Below are 23,841 nucleotides of genomic sequence, written 5' to 3'. Positions count from 1 at the left end.
AGTACTTCAAGAACATAATATTTATACAATTGACTCAACTTTCAAGAATAGTTTCTTACATCTTTTCCTTGTCCTTTAATGTTCCTTTCTTGCTTTCATGTTCATATTGTGGACAAATTGCAATAACCATATCACTTACCATACAATTGGAGATCATTGTAAGACATTAGAAGTTCAAAATTTCAAATACCACTATACTTCCAAGTTCTAGATCCACATTTCAAAAGACCACTGGATATAATCAAACTAACTCAGTTTGTATTTGGCATGTTAATAACCTCAGGTGATCAGTAATCCACCACAATTCACTTTACAGAGAGAATAAAACGTTTAAGTCCAAGATTTACCAAAAAGAAAACTATTAAACCCTATCACTATTGGAGACCTGAGCCAATAGCTTTTCCTTGTTCCTTGTCTTATGTAATGTTTTGCATATTGATTAAATAAAATTTCTACCATTTATCGCAAAAAAAAAGGAAAAAAAAAAAAAGAAAAGGAAAGGAAAAGCTATAGGATTACAAGCAATTTGTAAGGATTGTGATCATTTGTGAACCGTGTATATGATTTATTTGGCTTGAAACTAATCCCTATCTTTTTTTAGGGAAAAGATAGAAGTGTTATTAAGCCCCCATTTTGGGATAAAAGTGTTATCCAAAACATATATAACGTATATACCTTGTTCAAGCAGTCCGAAAATAGGGGAGAAATAGAAATTTAATACAAGTTTAAAAAACTCCAAATTCTTCAAAGACTCCCTACACACAGGGAAACTAATCCCTATCTAAAAGACATGAAATTTAATTCTTACTTGAACTCTAAAATAATCAAATATAAATACACACAAAATCTAAAATACTAATAAATTCCAAAAATAATTTTGGGTGTGTTCTGAAGAATCCCTAAAAACACCCCCAAACCAGAAAAAATTTGAAACAACAAACTCCCAAGAAACCCTAAAAAAATTAGTTTAGAGAAATTCCCAAAAATCTTGCTTGAAACCAAAAAAAAAAAAAAACCCTAAAATCTCAATGAGAAAAACCCATACCTTTTTAGAGAAAATTTCCCCAAAGCCTGTCAATAGAGATACCTCCAAGTTGATCCACCCTCCTCACGGGGCTGCAAAACCCTCCAAACCGATTACATTATTTCTCGTGGTGATAAGAACGAGCAAGAACTGATAAGAAGTAGACGAAGAGAGAAGATGAGAGGAAGAGCTCAGGAATGAAACAGGGAGAGACAAGCTGAGAGGCATTGGTGTTGCTCAGTGAGAGGAGAGAGAAAATAAGTGTGAAAAAGTATTTTTATAACATACAAAGATAATATTAAAATAAGAAATGGAAGAGCTATAATAACTGTGCATATATGCACGGTTAGAGCAACTACATCAGATTGTATAAACTTTTACAAAATAGAAAAAGGTACTCCTTTTACACATTTTGGCCTAAAAAAACATCCACATCAATGGGTGTAAAATTGTGCATTTATGCACAATTGCTACAGTAACTGTGCATATATGCACGATTATTGTAGCATTTGCATATAATATTTTAGTTTTTTTTTTCTCTCTCCTTCTCTTCTTCTCTCTATCCCCTCTGACTCTCACCCGACTCTTTCATTTTCTCCATCAGATCAGAACAGCAAAACACACTCTCAGCTCTCTCTTTCTCTCATCTCATTCCTCTAGCTTCCACGATCGTCGATCGCCACTGATCTCTCACCGCCACTACCACCGATTGCCACCGCCACCGATCGCTGATCTCTCCACTGATTTGATTGCTTTCCTTTATTTATGGTTGTTTGATTAGTGGGTTTCGGGTTGAATGGGGTTGATTTGGCTTTTGTTTGGGTTGAATGGGTTTTTGGGTTGATTTGGCCAGGTGAGTTGATGATGGTGGAGGTTGGTTTCTTAATGATGGTGGTTGGTTTGTTGATGATGATGGTTGGTTGTTGATGATAATGCCTGATTGCTTGATGATGGTGGCTGGTGGGTTAATGATGGTGGCTAATCTCTTTGACGGTGGGGGTGGTTTGGTCATTGATGGTGAATGGGTGTTGGTGATTTTGGGTTTTGTTGGGTCTGAGAGAGAGAGATAGGCAGTGAGTGAGAGGGATGTGAAGAAAATAATAAAAAATTGTAAAAGAATCAATATTCTATTGAATAAATGTGTAGAATAGATAAACTGATGTGGGTGTTTTATAAAAATGGGTGTGTAAAATAGAAAATGTACGTTTTAGATGTGCAAATTTACAAAAAAATTGCATCTACTGATGCGAATGCTCTTACTGTAGCAATTGTGCATAAATGCACAATTTTATACCCATTGATGTGAATGTTTTTTTGGGCCAAAATGTGTAAAATGAGTAACTTTTTCTATTTTGCAAAACTTTCCACAAGCTGATGTGGTTGCTCTTAGAGTATTGCTTTGAGAAAGTACAAGATTTATCAATGATTAAATACTGAGGTATGCAAATCAACCCACCAGATATTAAAGTGGTTTCAATTGTCCAGTGACCTCCACAATGGTTTAAATTTGTAAAATTTTGAAAGAATTAAAGAGAATGGTCCAAGATGTAATGCTCACATATCCTAAATGAAATATTTTTTATATATATATATAAAAAAAAAAAAAAAAAAAGACATGATGGGGTGATATGTTTCTTGTAGGAGATACTTTATTTGTTTCATAAGGCATAGTCTCCCTTGTTGTTTAAGAATTTTCTTTTGTACTTTTGTTAGACAATTTAGAGGGTGTTTGGATTTGTGAAAACTGAGCTATTACTCAAAACTCAAAACATGTGGGATTTACTGAAGAAATGGATGTTTGGAATAATTTTTGAGTTATGTTCTCATCACTCAAAACTTAAAAAAAATTGAGTTTGAGTGATGAAAACTAGGAACACCATTTTGATGTTTTAAGTTATAGGATTTGAGTTTCAATGGCAAAATTGTTATTATAGTGCATTGTTGGAGTCCATGGCATTGTGTTGTCGCGTCAAATCACATGATACCATTGGGCTTAGCTATTTTCTTTGTTTCATTTCCTTTTATTTTCAAACCACTCTTTCTCCTCTTTTTTCACTTTCACAGCATCATAACTACTGTGGCAGAGTGGGCTATATTTTTTGGAACATTAAACATTTTAGAACTACTATCGTGGTAAGTTCTTAATGGTAGGTAAAAAAGTAATATACACTATGGGTTTAGATGAAAACCAATTAAAACTTGTTAACTTAATTATTATGTACGTAGCATTACCTGGTCCAAAACTCACTCAAGGTTTTATGGGCATTATGCCACTTCCTTTTTGATTTTTAGGGATGATGAGGGAGATGACCAGGTAGCTTTGTTGTACTGGCATTTCTTTTGCTTGATTAATGAATTCTTATTTAACCAAGAAAAAAGAGATATAGGTTGTGTTTGGGAGGCGAGTTTAAACTCAGCTTATTTTATTATTCAACTTATTTTTACTACTATTAATGTTTCTCACTGCACTTTTTAGTATATTCGTGGGTTTTTCTGTACTATTACATCTAGTTGTTATCTTTATCTATAATACTTTTAAAAAAAGTTTTCAATTTTAATTAAATAAATTGTTCTTAAATGGACTCATAATCTCCACTCTTTAGTCAATTTTATTACCTCTTACTACACTCTTGGTGGGGCCTATGGCAGTGTGTTGTAACGCCAAGCTTTCTCACAAAAATAACAGGGAACTGGGTTAAGGACTTGGTTGTGGTAATCCCAGGCCCAATGCTGGGTTGGTCCAGCTTGGGCCAACCCTGAGATTGTTTCCCATTTGCATTAACTATGTCTGGCCCAGTCATCCTAGCAATAGTATAGATTGCTGTCGTTAATTTACTTTAGAACAAAATGCACGGGAGAGAGGACATGGCGAATTTTAAATTTTTTTTTTTAAAAAGAAGGTGAAATACGTATGGAATACGGAAGTCATATTTTCTAATCCAACCAAAAAGAAAGATGGTAAAATGCAATGTAGAGTCAAACTAGCAGTCAGGAAATAGAATTTAACCAATAAATCTTACTTATTAAGCTAATCATATGAAAGATTGTGACTTCAAAGTGAGAACAACATCAATTCCTCCCGTGATCCTTCCACAAAAAGCATGGTCTCTTGATGGTTATTTATTATGTACTTGCCATATGATGACAATGAAGATTATGTCATAAGATAGGAGCAATGGATTTCACTATTTTTAACTCCAATGATTTTGTCAAGGGAGGCAGGAACATCTATTCTGCCTTACTTCATGTCTTTTAATATCAGTAAGAAAATGCTAAAGATTTTTTTTAAAATTTTTTTTTTATACAAGATATAATTTTTTTTTAACCTAATCTAAGTGTAAATGTGTGTGAAACTCTCTTCTAAAGACTTGAACCCTAACTCTTACCCCCCTACACCCCACAAACACTTATATTTGTGGAGTGACCATCACACCAAATGTATGCGGTGGTTACTCCACAAATTTTACTACAAAAGGCTTATAAAAATAAATATAATAATGAATGTGATTGTGGCATATCAATAACATAATAAATAAATATTTAATACATATGAAGTTGTTAGGTTTATGTAATAAAATGTACAGTATTCCTAACATCTACATTAGGAGGAAAATGTTTTGGCCTTAACAATCCAATTAAAGATGTTCAGGTTAGCATGGATTCATCTTGGAAACCTCCATCTAATGGAGAAGTAAAATTTAATGTTGATGTAGCTGTATTAAAAGACAGCACTACTCTAGCTGTTGTGGTTCGAAAAGAAAGTGGGAGAGGTGATTAAAAGTTGGGCTAAAGTTCATGAAATTTGTGAACCTGTGCAGGCTGAAGCAGCAGCAATTTTTGGGCGTTGTAATTAGCAAAGTCAGAAAACATTGAGAGAATTGAAGTGGAGGATGATGCTAAAAATTGTTTTGATGCCATTAAAGATGGATATACACAAGTTGCTTGGCCTATCCAAACTCTGATTAGCCATGTATTAGACCTTGACAAATCTTTTGTTAGTTATAATTTTAATTGGGTGAGGAGAGATCTAAACTTTGCAGCCCATTAATTGTTTAGCAAAGTTTGTAAATTTGAAACAAATTTGTAAATTTACATAATTATACACGAACTAATTTGAGTCATTTTTAGGCAAAAATGTGTACATTCTATATATTTTTCTATTATACAAAGACTAATGTGAACATTTTATAGCAAACTTGTAAATTTACATAATTATAAACGAATTAATGTGGGTTATTTTTAGACAAAATTGTATAAATTTTATACATTTTTCTATTATACACGGACTTATGTGAATGGTCCAAGGAGATATGCTAATTGTATTAGATATGCCCTTGCTAAATTTTCTGCTACTCATAGGCTTTTTGAATTTTGTAAAAGACACTCTCTTCCTCTTGCTGCTGTTGAGCAGTTGAGAAAAGATGATACTTCTCTATATTGGGTTTTAGCCAACAACAAAAAAAAAGTGTTATGTTGTGACTAATGTATAAGATGACTGTATTACGTACATTTGGTGATGTAGGTTGGCATACATGCAATGCATAACAGTACAGTCCACACTTGACACTACACTACACCGACACATACGAAGATATAGATTGCAGCTGCAGTGATTGGGCGCATGCATGTGGCGCCAGTTAACGACACAGGAAGATGGACTTGGACAGAAGTACAGAACAGGCCGGCGTGGTATAGACAGTAGACAAATACAATCCCGTGAAAACAAAAGCCAAAAGCCATGCCGATACGAACCAAATTGAAGCTGAGGAATATATGATTAAGAGTTAAGAAGGAAGTTTCCAATGTCTCAATCCCTAAACAGCACTAGTTCAGTTCTGGGTTCCTGATCTGACCACATTTTTGGCTTTTGGAGGGACAAAGACAAAGGGACAAATCGAAAAAGTGATTCCCGGAACCCAAACTCAGTCCCCACCAACCTCTTCCTTTACTAGAATTATTGGTTCAGCTAGCATGCAACTCCTATTCCTTATCCACACATGCAGTCACGTCCAAATTTTTTTTTGATATAAGCATCTGAAGCTTTGTTGGACTTGGAGATGATGATAAAATAAAAATCGTATCACTCTCTACTCTAGGCCCGGGGAAATCTACAACGAAGCAACCTCTCACGTACTTTTCCTCCAATCCACTTTCATCCTATGCTAATAAGGCTTCACTAGGATTATATATGTTTTAACTTTTAACAATAGGTTATATCACACTTTGCACCTGCATCTTAATAAATCATATAAAATAAATTTTCTTCCAAATTGCTTTAACATTAACAATAAGCCTAGAGTCACCATATATTAATTTCACAACACATTTTATTAATATTGAAGTTATAAATTATTAATAGTAGTCGATTCAGCTGTAAAATTTGTTATAAAAAATTTTGTGTAGGTAACATTTCTCATTTAAATCCTTAGGACGTCTTTTCTAATTATCCTCCAGTTATTAGTTATTTGTATTTTTAGTGCATAATATGTCTTAAGTTATTATAATCATATTTCACTTCATCAGCTTGTTGTTTATTAAACAATATACTTCCGACTGTATATATTTTTTTTTTTTGGATAAGAGAAAATTTATCTCATAAAAGAAGATGATCACTGTCCATTTCCATCACTCACTCTCAACACACAAAGAGGGATCGATCAAGGGGATGAAAGGAGTTCATCTATCATGACAAAACACATTCGCCTAATAAACTAGCAAAATAGTTAACAGTAGAATTAATTTGTCTAAATTGTCTTACAACATAAGATGCTTTCCAAAAAGAGCAAGAATGACATAAACAGATCGAGATCCTCTACAGGCTTATCCCTCCAAGTGCAATCTGCAACATGCGATCCTATCCCTCAAGTATAAAATCTACTCGAAAAACGGTAAACATATAAACTTTAGAGTCTATTTAGATACTGTTTATTTGTTGAAAAATGAAAATTTATTACTGAAATACTGTAACAAAATAATTTTTAAATATATGAATAGTGATATGGGACTCAAAAATGAATGAATATGCGCATTTTGTTAAGTTTGGTGGTCCTATAAACAGTGCCGTGAGACTCAAAAAAAGGCCAAACGCACTAAAACATGCATTCAATGCTATCCAAACTCACACTTAGTAGTACATATCATGGCAGAAAAGATCACAATTGCTCATCTTAGACTCAGCATAGACTTTGCTCTGTTACTGTAACAAATTGATAGTCAAATCACCGATCAATGGTTATAATAAGAAGAGCAACACGGTTATATAATATCATTACCGTTGGAATTTTTTTGTCGTGAGATTTAGACAGGAATGGTGACAATGATCGAAAATTCGAAATTGCACTAGATTATAGGATCCTTTTAAAATTCAGCACATGAATGATTACACAGTAAAGGTGTAAACTACTTCATAAAAGAGACCATAGTACTATAAACTTTATTCAAAATTACATTTTCTCCATCACCTTTACCATGTCAGTAAGCAATATTGTCGTGAATGAATTTATTTTAAAATACAAAAGCAGCATATTTTTAAATTATTGAGACAACTTTTCTCCATCATCTTCTCAATAGTTTTTTTTAAAGAAAGATCTTCTCATTAGTTAATTGTTATTTTATAGCATAATACTTTATAATAATTGATTGAAATTAAACTTCAACAGCTTGCTGTTTGTTAAACAGGCCTTCCATCTACTTTCATGATCTTTATTTTTCTTTTCTTTTTTTCTTTTTTTGAGAAACTTTCAACAACTTATGAGGTCCGCTTTCAATAATAGCTCTATCATTAGACGAAAACATTAATCGATTTTTGGTGTAAGTAGAAATCGAACTCTAAATCTCTTATTCAACCATTAGAAATTTTACCCTTTTTTTATACCATTCATAGAAAACAAAGTCTTACAAAAGGGTTGGATTCACCCAACAGTGGTGGATCAGCATTAAAACTTTATCGGTTGAATTGACAGAAATGATAGTACATATAAAACTCTTATTTATGTAGAACTTGAAAAAGGTGACTGATAAATAGTTTTATTTCCTATATTAAAAAGGTTAATTCCTAAATTCAAACCAATGACCCGTACTTTAGACAAAAAAAACACTCCCCACGATACCAATGTTTCACCTCTTATTTTTCTTTTTTTACCAAATGTTATTAATTAAATTAAAGCCACGCAGAGAAACTTTAATGGGCCAAAAAGCATTTTGTCATTGTTAGCATTATAGATGGGTTAAATATGTCATTATCATATTGTATTTTTTGTCACCATTTTTAGTAACGCATAATCAAATGTTTAACCTAATAAATTAAAATTAAACTGTCTACATTCCCCAGTCTTACAAGGACTTCATTGGAGCTTAAAAGTAAAAACTAAACGCTCTCTAGTACCCAAATTCTACCGCTAAAGCTAGACTTCCAAAGCAATATCAAAAAGGCACTAGCCAGAAGCATTTGCCGGACTCTTAACAAATGTGTCCTTATTGGTCACTGAAATTACGCCTTTTTGCAACATTTTACTATGCGGTAAATTACAATCTGTAGGTAATAGTAGAAGTGACACTGATGGTGGAGGACTTATGTGAACGTTTTATAAAATTTAACACCCACCATTACAACCTGTCGCCTTAAAAAATTGGAAAAAGAAAAGGGGTTTGAAAAAAAATGTATCCATAGATTTATTCGAATTATATTTTCTGGGGAATTCTAAAACCATGTGTCATGTCAATAAACAAAACCATTATAAAGTAAAATATATTTTAAACTCCATAGTTTAAAGGTAATTTTAAATTTAATCCCTATACATTTTTAAAACTTTAATCTTTCATTTGCAAAAGCATTTAAATTTAAATTATAAGTCCATTACACTCGAAACTATTGTTATAAATTGCTTAAGAACACAAAACCTTGTGGCTCAAAATGAAATTGTGTTCATATATGTGGTTAAATAACCACATGAAAAATTTGTTTAAACATTCTCCTTTAACTAGATCATCGTAAATGAGTATGATTTGTTTAAGCATATTTAAGAACAATGACATTTACCACCGCACACTCTTAGTGCAATGGTCATTCCACAAGTATAAATGTTTGTGTGGTGTGGAGGAAAAGAGTTGGGGTTTAAGTCTCTAAGAGGGAGTTTCATACATATATACACTTAGATTAAACTAAAGTAAAATTTCTATTTTGTTTTAAAAAAAAAATAATAAATAACAACATTTAGATAGATACGAACTATTAATGATCATTTTAAAAAAGTGAAAAACAATACAAGGATATAATTGAGTAAAGTATACAAATTGATCCATTTTAGTTAGAAAAATAAGACAGTTTGTAACAAATTTATATACGGAAGTCATTTTGGTTTTGTCCCATAAAGTTAAAAATTTTGAATTTGGACTTTTAATGTTATGTATTCTTAGTACTTTTGTTTGACTACTTCCTATTTAAGTTTGTTACTCCTAAAGGTGGCCTTTAAATGTCACTTAAAAGTTTTAAAACTAAAACGACCACCTGAGCTGGGTCGAATCAAAGTGCAATAGAGATAGAGATGTGATCAACAGAGAAAAGAAGAGTCTTCCAGAGTTCTTTCCAGTGTGCGTTGCGTAAGTGTAACGCGTCGGCCTTTATTATGTGTCTGCGTTGCCAAACAGAACACGTCTCAAATGAGAAACCGATCATGTGTCAAAACTGCCAATACAATACTTACTTACTAAGCAAGAAAAATAAAATAGCCTTCTTTCAAGGGCTACAAGTCACAATCTGTTCCATACCCATCAAAAGTTTCTTATATTAATTTTGAGTGCTTTCAAAAGCAAGAACCTTTACTTTATTATTTACTCTAACTTTCAAACTGTAAACTGTACTTTCTTATTAGCTTGTCTTTTCTTTTTTCTTTTTTTCTTTTTTAAATCCCCTCAAAAAAAAAAGTTGTCTTTTTTTTAAATTTTTATGATATATATGGAAAATGGAATATTAGCTAGCCTAATAATATATCTATCTCAAAAAAGAAAAAGCTAGCCTACCATCTTCAAACTTCAAAGTACGATAGCAATTAGCATCTCTCTTAATTTCCACTCTTTTAATAAATGGGAATAACAGCAAGGGGGAGTTTTACTATTACCGCTTAATTTCCTTTCAATTTTCTTCTTCATTAAAGTAGGGTTTTTTTTTTTTTTTTTTTTTTTTGAATTTGAATTGCAACTGTTCCATCAGCAGCATTTCTTTTCTTTTGTTTCTAAGACAGGTTCGATTATCGACTCCATTGGATACTAAGTATCCATTTGGATCCGCATATGCGGATCTATGTTTGCATTTCTTTCATCTTTTTTTTCTTTTCTTTTTTCCAGTTGCATGTTTTGACTTTTCATCAATGAACAATGCACCTATGCACTGTTCACGAGTCCTACAAACTTCACTTTTCGACAACTTTTTCATTAAAATAGGTCTCACGGTACTATTCACATATTTAAAAATTATTTTGCTACAATGTTTTCAGTTTTCAGTTTCAACAAAATAAGTTCTATCCAAACGGATCTTAATTGTCATCATCTTGTCAAAAATAGAAATTCTAGCTACAAATTGAAAAGACATTATATATGTGAAGCAATAATTTCTAATAATGTAATATTGTAAAACGTGACGACTCTAATTATTTCTAATGATGTAAATAGAAACAGTAGACATTAAGGCACTCTGCATGTTAGCTAGGAAAAAAGAGCTACTCTATCCTGAAATAGAATGTATGAAAAATGGGGGAAAAATAAGAAAAAGGAACAAATTGTTAAATTAAAAATATCATGCAATAATTTAGCTTTTGAAATTAGTTAGCTGATTGACACAATCGCTTTTCAAACCTCACCCTACCTTACAGTCAAACCACTTTTCAAGGCTCAGTCAATTGAGACCGAAAGGTTCAGCTGGGTTGTCATGCATTGCTTCAATTTTTTTAATCATGTGTCCTGCTTCCAGTCTTGGTTTGGTTCTAATTTTATTATTATTATATAATTATAGGTGAAATACTATCTAACATTCTCACTTGCCAGCACATATAAATGGTGGGAAGTGATGCTCTGGGTTAACCAAGATTTGCAATGAAAAATTAATAAATGTTAGATCCAAAAGTTGAATTAAATGGTTCGTAATTTCACATTAATTTCATGCATATGTGTCAGTCAAGGCCATTGATACCTTCTCTGAATACTAAAATAATCACACCTCGAATATTTATGTTTGGGAATGAACTCTTCATGGTGAATCTTTAATCTTATGACTTGTACAGATGTAATATTCTCATTCCATCAGTTGAACATTTTGATTAAAAAAAAAAAAAGGGAAGAAGAATAAGAAGGAAGTCGACATTCTGATAAAAGAAAAAATGAAGTTGAACGTTTAACATTTATTCGTGGGCAAAATAAATAAATAAAGGAAAAAGGCCATAATAAAAGAAAGGAAAAATAACATTTAACAAAAATATGTTAGGAACGCAATTTTTTTTTCTAATTAGAGACCTGATAAGTTTTAATTGGAAGTTGAAACATCTTTGAGTCATTGTTAATATTACTTTTATTAAATCACAATAAATAAATAAATAAATATATATATATATATATATATATATATGAGTGCCTTTGAACTTAGGCCGTGTTTGGTTCGAAAAAAATGAATTTTTGAAAAATATTGTTTGCATTTATGGGTATTTGAGGTGACGGAAAATATTGGTCAATCGAAAATTATTTTCCAGTTAATTGTAAAATAACGGCACTTATGACAGAAATTAGTTTACTCTTTCACTATCTACTTTACCGAAAACTTATCAATCAAATTTTCACCCTCACCCACTACGAACGTCTTTGGTCTCTAGTGGCCAACCATTACCACTGGCGACCAATGCCCACCAGATTGATCATGATTTTTTTTAATTTAAATTTTTCCTTCTTTATATTATATATTTGTTTGGGAGATGAGAAAATGTAAGAAAATAGTAGAAAATATATTTTCTATAACATTTTTAGGAATGTAACCAAACAATTGAAAATTTTTGTTTGAGTATTTTTAAAAACACAACTAAATACTCCAAAATAATTTATTTTCCAAAAAAAAATCCTTTGATTAGGATTTCTAGAATGAGGTCATCTTATTTTTACTATTATCGTTTGAATTAAATTATAGAAAGTTCAAAATCAACAAGATTACGAACATGGTTTCGAGTTTTCTTGATTTCTATTTTCTACTACTACTAGTGCATTGTTATTATAAAAAATATGTAATAAATAAATAAATAGAGGGAAAGGACACGTGGGAGGCAGTAAATGCACCAAAATATGTTGGTGGATTTTGGGATTTTGAGAACCGGGAAAAAAAAGTGTGAATACGACACCCGAGGAAATTTCCGTTGGTACGGAAGACCAGACAAGTATTAAACCAAAGGGTAAATTCGACAATTATCCCCATAGCGGCAAGGGTATCTCTGGTAACTTAATCCCCAACCTATATTATAGAGTCACGGTCACGGTTCTCATTCTCCTAAAAACCAAAAACCAAATACCAAATATAAAAAAACGATTCGAGTCTTAAATTAAAAAAAAAAAAAAAAAAACTTTGATTGGAAGGTGACAAAGTGATACCAAAAAATAAAAAAACCAAAGCAACTGATTTGGATTTATCAGAATTTAGAGGCAACTCGAAAGCCGCTTCTTTCTTGGAAAGAAAAACGAAAAACAAAAGAAGGGGAAGCTTAACAGATTTGTGTGGATTGATTCGAGTTGAAGAAGAAAGTGTTTGGAAGCTACTTGGGATTTCAATACGTGTAAACATTCTCTTCCTTTGTTTCTATCTTCTATGCCTTTTCCTTTCATATTTTTAGTATTTTAAATTCTATGCTATTTTCGTTGGATTCAGATTATACACGTGAATTGCCACCGATCTAACTGTATTTCCTCTCTTTATACTGTATTTTTGTATTTTTTTTTTTCCAGCTCCAAATTCCTTTACAATACTCTTTTATTGTTCTTCTTTGAAAAAATAACAGTGAATTCATTCTTTTTTTTTCTTTTTTTTTTGGTTTTTTTTTCCTTGTTTGGTTCTTTGAATTTATTGTTTACTGATGTATAGTGTTTCTGGAATTTGATGACAGGCTTTTTTGGGTTTTTGAATGGTGAAGATTTTTAATGAGGATTTGGATTTAATTGATTAGAATTGAATAAGAGGAAATTGCGAGTAATAGTTAATTAGTCTCCGGTGAATGTGCCACGGAGGTGTGTGTGTTTTGTTAGGTAGACAGTATGGAGAGATTTTTATCGGCGGTGGCGATGGTGAATCAGGCGGCTGCAGAAGCCGGGGTGGGAGTGGCCGGAGAATCCCTTTTAGGGACTATCAAAATCGCAGTGTTGCCAATAGCAAAGGTCTTCACAATGTGCTTTTTGGGATTCCTTATGGCTTCCAAATATGTCAACATTTTGCCTGCTAGTGGAAGGAAACTTTTAAATGGGGTAATACTCGTCAACCCCAAAATTTCGAGACTAATGCTTGTTGGTGTTGTTGAATATGTCATGCTGATACTCACTTATTATTAACTTACTCTGCAACTTAGATTTACCTATCAGCAAATTTGAAAACCATAATTCATTGTTCCCACTATTTGTGTAATGCAGCTGGTCTTTTCACTTTTACTTCCATGTTTGATATTCTCTCAACTTGGTCAAGCTATCACCATTGAGAAAATGCTTGAATGGTAACAATTATACTTTTCAATCTATGTTTTCAAAGCACCACAATGATTTTTTTTTTTTTTCTTTCTTTCTTTCTTTCTTTCTTTTTAATTACAATTTCATTCGTTTGCAGGTGGTTTATTCCTATGAATGTTATTCTGGGTAGCATGTCAGGATCCTTAATAGGTTTCATTGTTGCATCGCTTGTCCGTCCACCATACCCTTTTTTCAAGTTTTCAATCATACAAATTGGAATTGGTGAGCCACTGCATCTAGAACATTCATATACATGAATCACATTTTCTGCAGGCTGTTATTGTTCGAAGTTCATTAAAAGCTTTTGAGATTGACATTCCAATTTAGTTCTACTCAGATATAGATGGGTTATAATTGAGTCTTAAATGATGAGTTAAAGAATCATATCTGATTATTGGACTTAGTGGATACTTATTTGTATTGAATATGAGCCTTTCTAGTGTGAACTTAAGTCTGTGAACAAAGATATTCTGAAATTATGTTTAATGAAAGATATTATAGAGTGAGTTAGGAAAGTAGGTAAGAGAGTGAGATAAGAGGAACCACCAGCTTTATAAATGTGCCTCTACATAGGCAGACCTGTTTATTTGCTCAAAAAAGAAACAAATAAAATGACAAACTCATTGTTAATTTGCATTGATATTGAATTTTTCAACTTTACTCTGGAATCTGGATAGACATATATTACCTAACTTGAATAGATTATCATTATCTTTGTATGACATATTCCACTTACACTTGATGGATTCCAACATTGTACTCTGATATATCTATATAAACCACTCTGCCTACTTTGGCTTTCTGCTTTGTACATATTGGTTTATCTTGAATTCTGTGTATTGACATTGAATACAGGCAATATTGGGAACGTACCACTTGTATTGATTGCGGCTCTATGCAGAGACAAATCTAATCCTTTTGGTGACTCAGAAAAATGTAGCACAGATGGGACTGCCTATATTTCATTCGGCCAGTGGGTAGGTTTCCAGCAGTTCTTACTTGATCACTAAAGCTTTGATTATTGTTATTCAAGCTTCAAATATGTTGATTAGAAAGCCACATTTTTTTAAATATATAAGCATTTTTTCATCTATCCCTCAATATTTAGTTTTCTATAAGTTTCATCATTACCACGTACTAAAGATTGTGTATATATATAATGTATGTTAGGTTGGTGCCATCATCTTATACACATATGTGTTTCAGATGTTGGCGCCTCCTCCCGGAGGTACCTTTGACATTGAGGATGGAAATCTTCCCATCAAGGACCCTCCAAAGGAAGCCACAGCTGAGCAACTTCCATTGCTTACACACGAGGAGGCAGCATCAGCCAATCCAAAGGAAGAGCATCAGCCAACTGCTTCAGAGAAAGGAAAGGTGAGAACTAATAGATATTCATCGACGACTGTAAGTGTTAGGAAGTGTGTTGCCACAGCAATAATAATTGCTCTTGAAAAGTGTTTCCCTTAGTATCTAAAGCTGCTCCTTTCATGTGTCTTTGGTGACAAAGTAATGACTTTGGAATATTAAATTATCATCTTATTTCTCTGCTGATGTAAAATTATAGAACTTCATCTGTATGTAGATGATTTATTATAATAGGCATGGTGATAAAATACCACTTATCTTAAAAACTCTAGTCGATACGAAAAGGTGATCTTAATCATTTAATCACTATTCTAACACTTCCCTCACATATAGTCCTAGACTCCCTTCAACAAGTGGGGCCTAACACATGGAATTTTAGTTTTAAATGGGAGGCAAAGTGGATATAGAGTTTGAACTCAGGACTAGCTGCACTAATACCATAATAAACTACCACTTGTCCCAAAAGTTTAAGTTGATATGAAATGATGAATTTAATCATTTGGCCAAAATTAAGGACAAGCAATGATATATATATATATATTCAAAATTTATCTGTTTTTCATATATAGGTAACAGCTTAAAAAAATGGCCAAAGGAAAGAGTCATCCTCCTATTATGTGTATTAATGAGTATGTATATAGTTTATTTATAAACTAAATGATGACTGAATGGGCGGATCACAATCATCCTCTTCAGTGACACCTAGATCTGCACTATGTGCAATGTCAATATAAGTTCGTTGAAAACAAATTTATGTCTCTTTGCTAGTTAGGATTGTGAAAAGATGTTGGTAACATGAACATCACATTTTGTAACTATATACATCGCCCCTTTTTGTTCTGCTGCTGTGGGTCACATAACATGGGTCATCCAACTATTAGAATTTAGAATCTGATATTTTTTGGTAGTTTCTAAAATCAGGAAGCTAATTACCTCTTTTCAAATTGAATATATTTTATTTGTTGGACTGAAAGTTTACGTCTTCATATTTGATGCAGTTTAAAGGTTTACTTTTTTTCCTGTATGAGAAGTTGAAGCTGAAGCAAATACTTCAGCCACCTATCATCGCTTCCGTAAGTTTCTACTTATAGAACTTTATCTGGTTAACTTTACCTCTTCAGTAGGTTGATGGAAATCTTACATTTTTCAGTTGCATTCAAAAAATTCTTAATTGAGTCCTTTCTATTTGATAGCTTTTGATTTCCCTACTTAATCTAAGAAGAAATTTCTGATGTTTTACACATTATAAGATACAAGAAAACTGAGGTGTTTGAATGCAAGATCAAGCTAATTGGATATATACCTGCTCTAATAAATGGTATTCACATTTTGATGCAGATTCTAGCCATGTTACTTGGTGCGGTACCATTTTTTAAGCAATTGATCTTCACAGCAGATGCTCCTTTTTTTTTCTTCACTGACAGTTGCATTATTCTTGGGTATGCTTACTATTTCTAGTTGTTTTAGTAAGTTGATATGTTCTTCATTTTTTGTTTAGAGAAGCTTGTAAGCACTATGAGTTCTGACCTGATAGTGTTAAAAATTATAGGTTATTTCTATTGAATGATACTATTAATGCTTTTCCCAAAAAAAATTGAGGATCTCAAAGAGGCATGGTGTTGATTTCTTTGGGTCAGATATGCTTTTTAAATGCACATTAAATTTCCTAGAAAGCTTAAATAATGATGATAATGTAGAATGTGTGTGAAATGTATATTCGTTGTAACATCTTCCACTGCGTCTGAAACATGATCTCAGAGGAAGTCTTTGGAAATGAAGCTTATTTATGTATTTCTCAGCTTTTAAATATCTCATTTACAAATTGGAATTAATTTGTTACTTCTATTATTTTGGGTTTGAATTTCTGGTGTAATTGCTACCCTTGTGATTATTAATCACTTGCCTCTGATTTAAAATCCATAAGCTTTAAAGCTAGAATGGAATACTCTAAAAATTTGTACATCACATGGTTGAAATATCTAATGCCAGCTAGCATGGAATTTATAAATCAAAATTTCAAATCTTGTCAAATTTTGGAAGGCTTTTGTCGTTTGTCTATTCATTTATTTTCTCTCTTTCAAATTTTTTTTATTAGAATGTATTATAGATTGAATATGCTGTGACTGAACTAGTGAACTGTTGTTTTTGAATCTCTTATTAGTCTTTATTTTATTAAGAATACTTGTGATTGTCAGGGAGGCCATGATTCCATGCATCCTGTTGGCATTAGGAGGCAACCTTGTTGATGGTGAGTTGACTTTATGCTGATCATGTTTCCTCTAATCTACTCCTGTGGCTTCATTCTGCTTATTAGCAAGGTTGGACCTTGTGTAAAGCTGTGTAATGTGTTACTTGCAGGACCTGGAAGTTCAAAGCTTGGTCTACGGACAACTGCTGCTATTATTTTTGCACGGTTAGTTTTGGTGCCTCCTGCAGGACTTGGCATTGTCATGTTGGCTGATAAGCTTGGTTTCCTCCCAGCCGGGGATAAGATGTTCAGATTTGTCCTACTTCTTCAGCACACAATGCCGACATCTGTCCTTGCTGGTATTGCCCAATTCTCTTCTCTAGACACATCCCTCAACAAATTTTTGAGAACAGGCACAAAAATTTTGCAAAATATAGACACCTATCGCTTCTGGAGACATTTTGAGCAACCAAGAATTAGTTTGACAATCAAACCATTTCTGGGATGCTGGAAATTAACACAATTGATATTTCTCTTTTCTCCAAGCTGCTAAACAATTGATCGAGGATATAATTTACCTCCAAAACTAATTTGAAGGAAATTTCTCCAACCTTTTACGGAATGATTCCAACCACTAATCCAAATATACTTCTAGTCAAATGACATTTTTAACGAGTCATGTGACTTTTAAAAATAATTTAATGAATCATGCAATTTTATAAACACAAATGGTTTTATGAATTGCCAACAGGGACGGACCCACTAGGGGCATGCCCCCCACCCCCCCACCCCCCACCCAATTTTTTTGAAAAATTTAAATAGTATATATTATGAACAAAAAATTCACAAATCACCAATATCATAATTCAATAATTCATAACCAAAAAATTCTCATAGAAGAAAAAATTCCCTTACGGGGTTACGACAATTTATATGACTTTTTTAATTGATTAATAAACTATAGGAAAGTGAATTACAATATTTATTTTTTTTTCAAAAGATAAAATGCAAAATTCTTTTAAAAGCCGATATTGATGATGTAGCATTGCCAACTCTTAATATTGATATCCCAATTTTTTAAAATCCTCAAACAAAGTTTTGAAAAACTTTATTAGTGTGATTTTCAGTTGCATCCAAAAGTATTTATCGTATTGGTGAGTTGGTCAACATGATAAAATCAACATATTAATTCCAATAACCCAAAATCTGGAAATCCGAAGTCCTCTTCTTCTTTTTTTCTTCTTCTTTGAAAAATATTAGAATATCATGTTGTAACTTTCAACTTTTTTGGTTCATATTATATCCTTCTTGACTTAAATATATTGGTAATAAAGTGCAATTTTTTGTCTACCATGATTTTTTTTTTAATAAACCATGTCACATGAAATTTTTTTTGGTTCATGCTTTGGCCCCCCTAGTTCAAATCCTGGTTCCATCCCTATTGTCACATAATGAGTTGAAGAAGATTCCTCCCAATTTGTTTGGAGGAAAACTTTATCTATCAATAAAACAAGGATTGGAACCAAAATTAAGAATATTAGGCTTTAATTAAAGATTGCATTTCGGTGTCTTAATATATAATCTTTGAGCAGCAATATGAACAGGGAAACCTGGTTTTCTTATTAACATATTCCTTGTCTGTAGGTGCTGTCGCCAATTTAAGAGGTTGTGGTAGGGAAGCAGCTGCAGTCCTCTTCTGGGTTCATATTTTTGCTATCATATCAATGTCTGGATGGATTGTTCTCTACCTCAACATTCTATTCTAAAACTGCAGCAAGCTGTGTCGCGAGGCCATGTGGTTTTTCTATCTATATCCATATAATCAATGTCAATAGCTAAATTAGTTAGTTGCAAACTTGGAAGTTCCTTTGCTTGTAATGGAAGACATGATCATGCCCCCTATTGATAGTAATTATTATTCTTTTTCTTTTCCGTGTTCACAAAATAAATTAACACAAAGAAAAAGACTTAACATAAATATTGGATCCACTTAATCCGTTATCACTTGAGTGTTACGATAAACTCATCCTTGTTGCATTTTGTTTTCTGCGACTGATGAAACAGAACTTTTATGGGATAACATAACAGGACCGAGTGCCCACTTTGTTTAACAAACTATCACTCAACAAATATAGCATCAACCATCAACAAATCATTGGCTCTCCATGAAACCCAGTTAAGAGTGTGTTTGGAAGTTTGGAAAGAGATAGAGGGTAAGAGAGAGAAGGAGAGGAGAGGAGAGGGGAATGTTTATCTCTCTTACCCTTTTTTGGATGTTTTAAAAATTAAGGGGAAGGAAATTTTCCAATCTTCTTTCTTTGAATGTTTTAGAAATTAAATAGGAAGAAAAGCAAGGATGGGAATGAGCACATAATTGATAATTATGACCCTTTTTTACTAATACTGCAGAAATAGATATAAATTGGATGAGTTACAAATGCGGGGTTTGGATTGGAGAGAATATATCCTTCCAAATCCCCTCAAACCCCATTTAAAAGAACATCTAAACAAAGTCATTAAACTCTCCTCATCTTCTTCTCTCTACTCCCCTTTCCTCCTCCCATCGAAATAGTGTTAAGAGTTGCTTTTTCCAAGACTATCAGTGAAAGACCACAAAGTTGAGAAAAGAGATGCTATGAAAGATGGTCAGCAAATTCAAACATTATTATTATTATTATTTTATAATAATTCAAACATTATTAAAGGAACTAGCTTGTAGTGTTCAAGTTACAAGAAGCAGTTTGAATTGATAGGAGCAAGCAGGGACTGAAGTTAAGGAAGATAATACACTAATAAAGTTAGCTGTGTAAACAGCGTGCAAGTTTGGGCAACCATTGTATGCTTTTAGAGACTCAAATCAACTTCACATCTCAATAGTTGGCTACTAGGTATCGTAGAAGAAATATCCAGGTGCCGTGCACACAGTACACCATTTAAAAGTTAAGGGAATTCACCTCTCTTTTTTGTACAAGGAGGAATGCGGGGGTAAAGGGTGCCAAACAGGCTCCAAAGTAACACACAAAGATTTGTCAAACCACGATGTACATCCACTAATTGAGAAGTTAAAGCACAACAGCCTGAATATGTCCTTCAGGTCAATAGCACAAACTGCAATGCATAATGCAAAAACAATTGATATATTTACCAGTAGCAAAGAGCTTCCTAGAAAAATGACCACCATCTCCTACTCCTATTCTCCCTTTGGGTGGGTGAGGAGGTAGAAATGTGAATTTGACGATGGCCAGGATCAACAAAGCTGCATTGGTTTGTTGGCTCTCTTCTTTGAATCAGAGGATTGCCTAACCACAACACGAGCACAATGCCCATGAGACCGACAATAGGAGCAGCAGCAAGAAAAAACCATCTCCCCCTACCACCCTCCCGACCAGAGCTATTAGTAGCAGGATCCACATCTAGCAGTTCTCTCTGCTCTGTTCTGCCTTGATTAAGTTCACGCTCTTCATCTGATTCAGCTTCATCAAAGACAACAGAAGAATCGTCGTCACTGACATTTTCCTGCTGGATTTCATGGATTCCCACTCCACCACTATTGTTCTGCTTCCCCTCTTCATAATCTTTGTCATCAGTAGGAAGCTCATACCGACAAAGGGGACATGAATTTCGTGTGCTCAACCACGGCAAGATACATGAAGGGTGATAGAGGTGAAAGCAGGGAAGCTGATTTACTTCGGTGCCAATGGGTAGAACTTCTTTGCATATTGCACATGCTAAGCCTTCATGCTTCTGATGCTCCTCATTAATGACTACACGAGGCAGACTATTTACAAAAGACACGGCTGCAGGAGGTGCTCCTCGTCTAGAGCTTTCAGTCTCAGCAAGATGTACAAGCAGTTCTTCAAAGCCTCTTGCATCAAGATAATCCCCAGAATTCCTGACATAAGGCGGTAACTCTTCTTCCTCTGAGTTAGCAAAGATGGTATGAATAAATGTTTGTGAACCTTGCCTGCCTCTCCAAGTCGGAGCCTCAGAAGTGAAAAAAGTTTGATATTCATATTCAGTTAATGCTTCTGCATCATCTTCAGCATCAGCTTCTTCCCACTCACCTTCTTCTTCTTCTCCTTCTCCTTCTCCCTCTCCTTCTTCTTCTTCTTCTTCTTCCTCTTCTTCTTCTTCTTCTTCTTCTTCATCTTCGTCTTCTTCAGAGTCCCATTGGTCAAGGCCAGCATGCATAGGATCAATATCAGTATCACTTTCAAAAACGCTGCCATCATCTGGTTGAACAGACATTTCACGGTCCAGGAAACTATGTCCATCTACAGAAGCATCAGAATCCCCTCCATAGGCACTAAAAGAAATGGCATCACTCTCACCATGAAAAACCCTGTACTGACCAAAACTGACATTTGATTCACTCTCCCCATAAAGGGAGTCCGGATGATCAAAACCATCACTTTCAGTATCAGAGAGTACTCGCCGCCATATTCCAGATCCACTTGGGGTAGAGCGGGAACTTGAGTGCTGCAATAACCTAACCGAAGCATCACCATCTGAAGGTTGATCCTCATACCCAGAGACACTTGATTGGTTTTGCCTAGCCTGGTTAATTACATGTGAAAGTTCTTGTGAGAAGTGATATTCAACAGACTCAGAACTGCTGTACCTGGTTCTTCTTCCTCTAGATGCCCTACGCTGATATGAGTCTTGCCTGGGGGTCCAATGATCTTCAAGAATTAAGAATTTACAGTCCCCACATATACCAATGGTCTGGAGGTCACCACTTGCCTCATTTTCAGGAGAAAGGATTCTTTGGCATAAACCACATGCTGCTGGTTGGACAGAATGGTCAACAATCAAACCACTATTAATGCGGCCATGGGCATTGGACTGAGGCAACTGTTCTGGGATTCTTGGTGTGTCTGCATCCATTTGAAACTGGACCAAAGACCATAAGTTTTTTTTATAAAAGAAAATGGTGGCAAATAATCGAAGTGCAATGAAGACTAATAGTGCTGTGTCAATGACAGGCAACATAAGCATAACTATGAGTGGAAACAAATGAGTAATAAAAATGACCGTGAAGGGCAATTCTCGAAACATAATGTTTTCATTATCATATAAATATTTTTAAAAATTGGAAATTTTTGTCCACCCTTTCCATTAACCATCTTCCTCTTTCCCTCTAGAGACACTGAACTTCCCAATTCCATGCTTCCACTCTCTTTCATTAACCCTTTCATGGCGGACTCTATACCCCATACAACAACCAAGCATTAGTACCAAAAATTGTGGGTCAGCTATGAATCCTTAACAGACTAATTAGCGTTGGCTACTGTATTCTTATCCACCACTCCATTCTATATGAAGTCATACTCTTTGTTACTTCCTTAATTGACACATCCTATTTTACTAATTCTATCTTCACCTACCTTTTTTGGTTCCCTCAACTTGAATTAAACTCACTTTTTCTCTCGCATTCCTATGAACATGACTAAGCAATCTCAAGTGACTCTCCACCAAAGGCATTTCCAAGTAGTATAAGAAAAGAATCACATTATGACAACCTGTCTTTTACAATTACAAGTTCATTCACCTAAAGCTGTGAAGTATTATGAAACCCAATTGGCTGTGTTTCTATGCTACTTCCTAATTTGTCTGCGGCAAAACCAAACTAATTGAGACCAAATTCACAACAATTTTGATACCAACTAAACACGCAAAGAGAAAAGGTGAAACTTTTAAGTTGCCAATTGGGGATGTGCTTTTAAAAAATAGATAAAATCAATCTACAAGTTAAAATTCGAAAGAGATATGAAAATTTAAGAAAAACCCAGATGCAAAATCATGATTGATGAATATACAATTGCATAAAAAACCAAGGATGAAACGGTAGTAAATGATTACCAGGAAAACGAGAAAGAGGAATGAGATCTTAGAGAAATTAGCACATGTGGGTGGATGGGTGGGTTCTCCTCTGAATTAGACGCCAAAAGGGTCTTAATCTGTATCGATGAGGATGGGTCTTTCAGTCTTCACTCTTCAGCTTCAATACAGAGAAAAAGCCAGGAATGAAATTACCAAGCAAATGACATAATAGGGTCATCAGATTGATTTGAACAAAGAAAAGACTTTTTAAAAAGACTTTGGATGCTATTCCTATTCCTCGCTCAAACCAAAAAAGTGGACCTCTTCAATTTCACAATTCTCACTACTTTACAAAACAAAACAAAATTACTTCTAATTTTTTTTTTAAAAGAAAGTTTGGACGCGTAGCGTTTTCCTACTTCTTTTATCAGACCAATATATTAATTAATTTTTGACGTAAATGAGAGTTGAATTATCAAAAACTTTACTAATTGGTCTCAACAAAAAATACTCCTAATATACTACTATGATTACTACTTTTTTTAGTTTGGAATTTAATGGAGACTTTCAGGACTTAAAGTCATTGCATAGCATAGACAACGCAGTTCACTTTTTTCTTTCTTTCTTCCTCTGCTTACTTTACCTTCCAAGTTCCAATTGAGGTTAGGTAAAAAGGTAGGTCTTGCCAGGAAAAAATACG

General features: G+C 33.7%; 2 protein-coding genes across 2 annotated transcripts; one reads left to right on the top strand and one right to left on the bottom strand.

Annotated features, from left to right (window-relative positions):
• Window positions 1-12,607: 12,607 nt before the first annotated feature.
• On the top strand, window positions 12,608-19,250 carry LOC115953616 (protein PIN-LIKES 6). Its single transcript, XM_031071352.1, has 11 exons — window positions 12,608-12,825; window positions 13,153-13,507; window positions 13,670-13,749; window positions 13,860-13,984; window positions 14,618-14,739; window positions 14,933-15,139; window positions 16,129-16,203; window positions 16,469-16,569; window positions 17,326-17,378; window positions 17,489-17,677; window positions 18,963-19,250. Exons 2-11 carry the CDS (start codon window positions 13,301-13,303, stop codon window positions 19,082-19,084), a joined length of 1,281 nt encoding a protein of 426 aa, XP_030927212.1. The 5' UTR covers window positions 12,608-12,825; window positions 13,153-13,300; the 3' UTR covers window positions 19,085-19,250.
• A 1,093-nt stretch (window positions 19,251-20,343) lies between these two features.
• LOC115953383 (E3 ubiquitin-protein ligase Praja-2) lies at window positions 20,344-23,494 on the bottom strand. Its single transcript, XM_031071013.1, has 2 exons — window positions 23,181-23,494; window positions 20,344-22,211 (listed from the first exon to the last, which is right to left on the bottom strand). The coding sequence occupies exon 2, from the start codon at window positions 22,203-22,205 to the stop codon at window positions 20,481-20,483; it is 1,725 nt and encodes a 574-aa protein (XP_030926873.1). The 5' UTR covers window positions 22,206-22,211; window positions 23,181-23,494; the 3' UTR covers window positions 20,344-20,480.
• Between the last annotated feature and the right edge of the window lie 347 nt (window positions 23,495-23,841).

This window comes from Quercus lobata, chromosome 7 (assembly GCF_001633185.2).
Source record: "Quercus lobata isolate SW786 chromosome 7, ValleyOak3.0 Primary Assembly, whole genome shotgun sequence".
NCBI classification, from domain to species: Eukaryota; Viridiplantae; Streptophyta; class Magnoliopsida; order Fagales; family Fagaceae; genus Quercus; species Quercus lobata.
The sequence above is the reverse complement of the archived record's forward strand: the minus strand, read 5'-3'. Positions and strand labels throughout refer to the sequence as shown.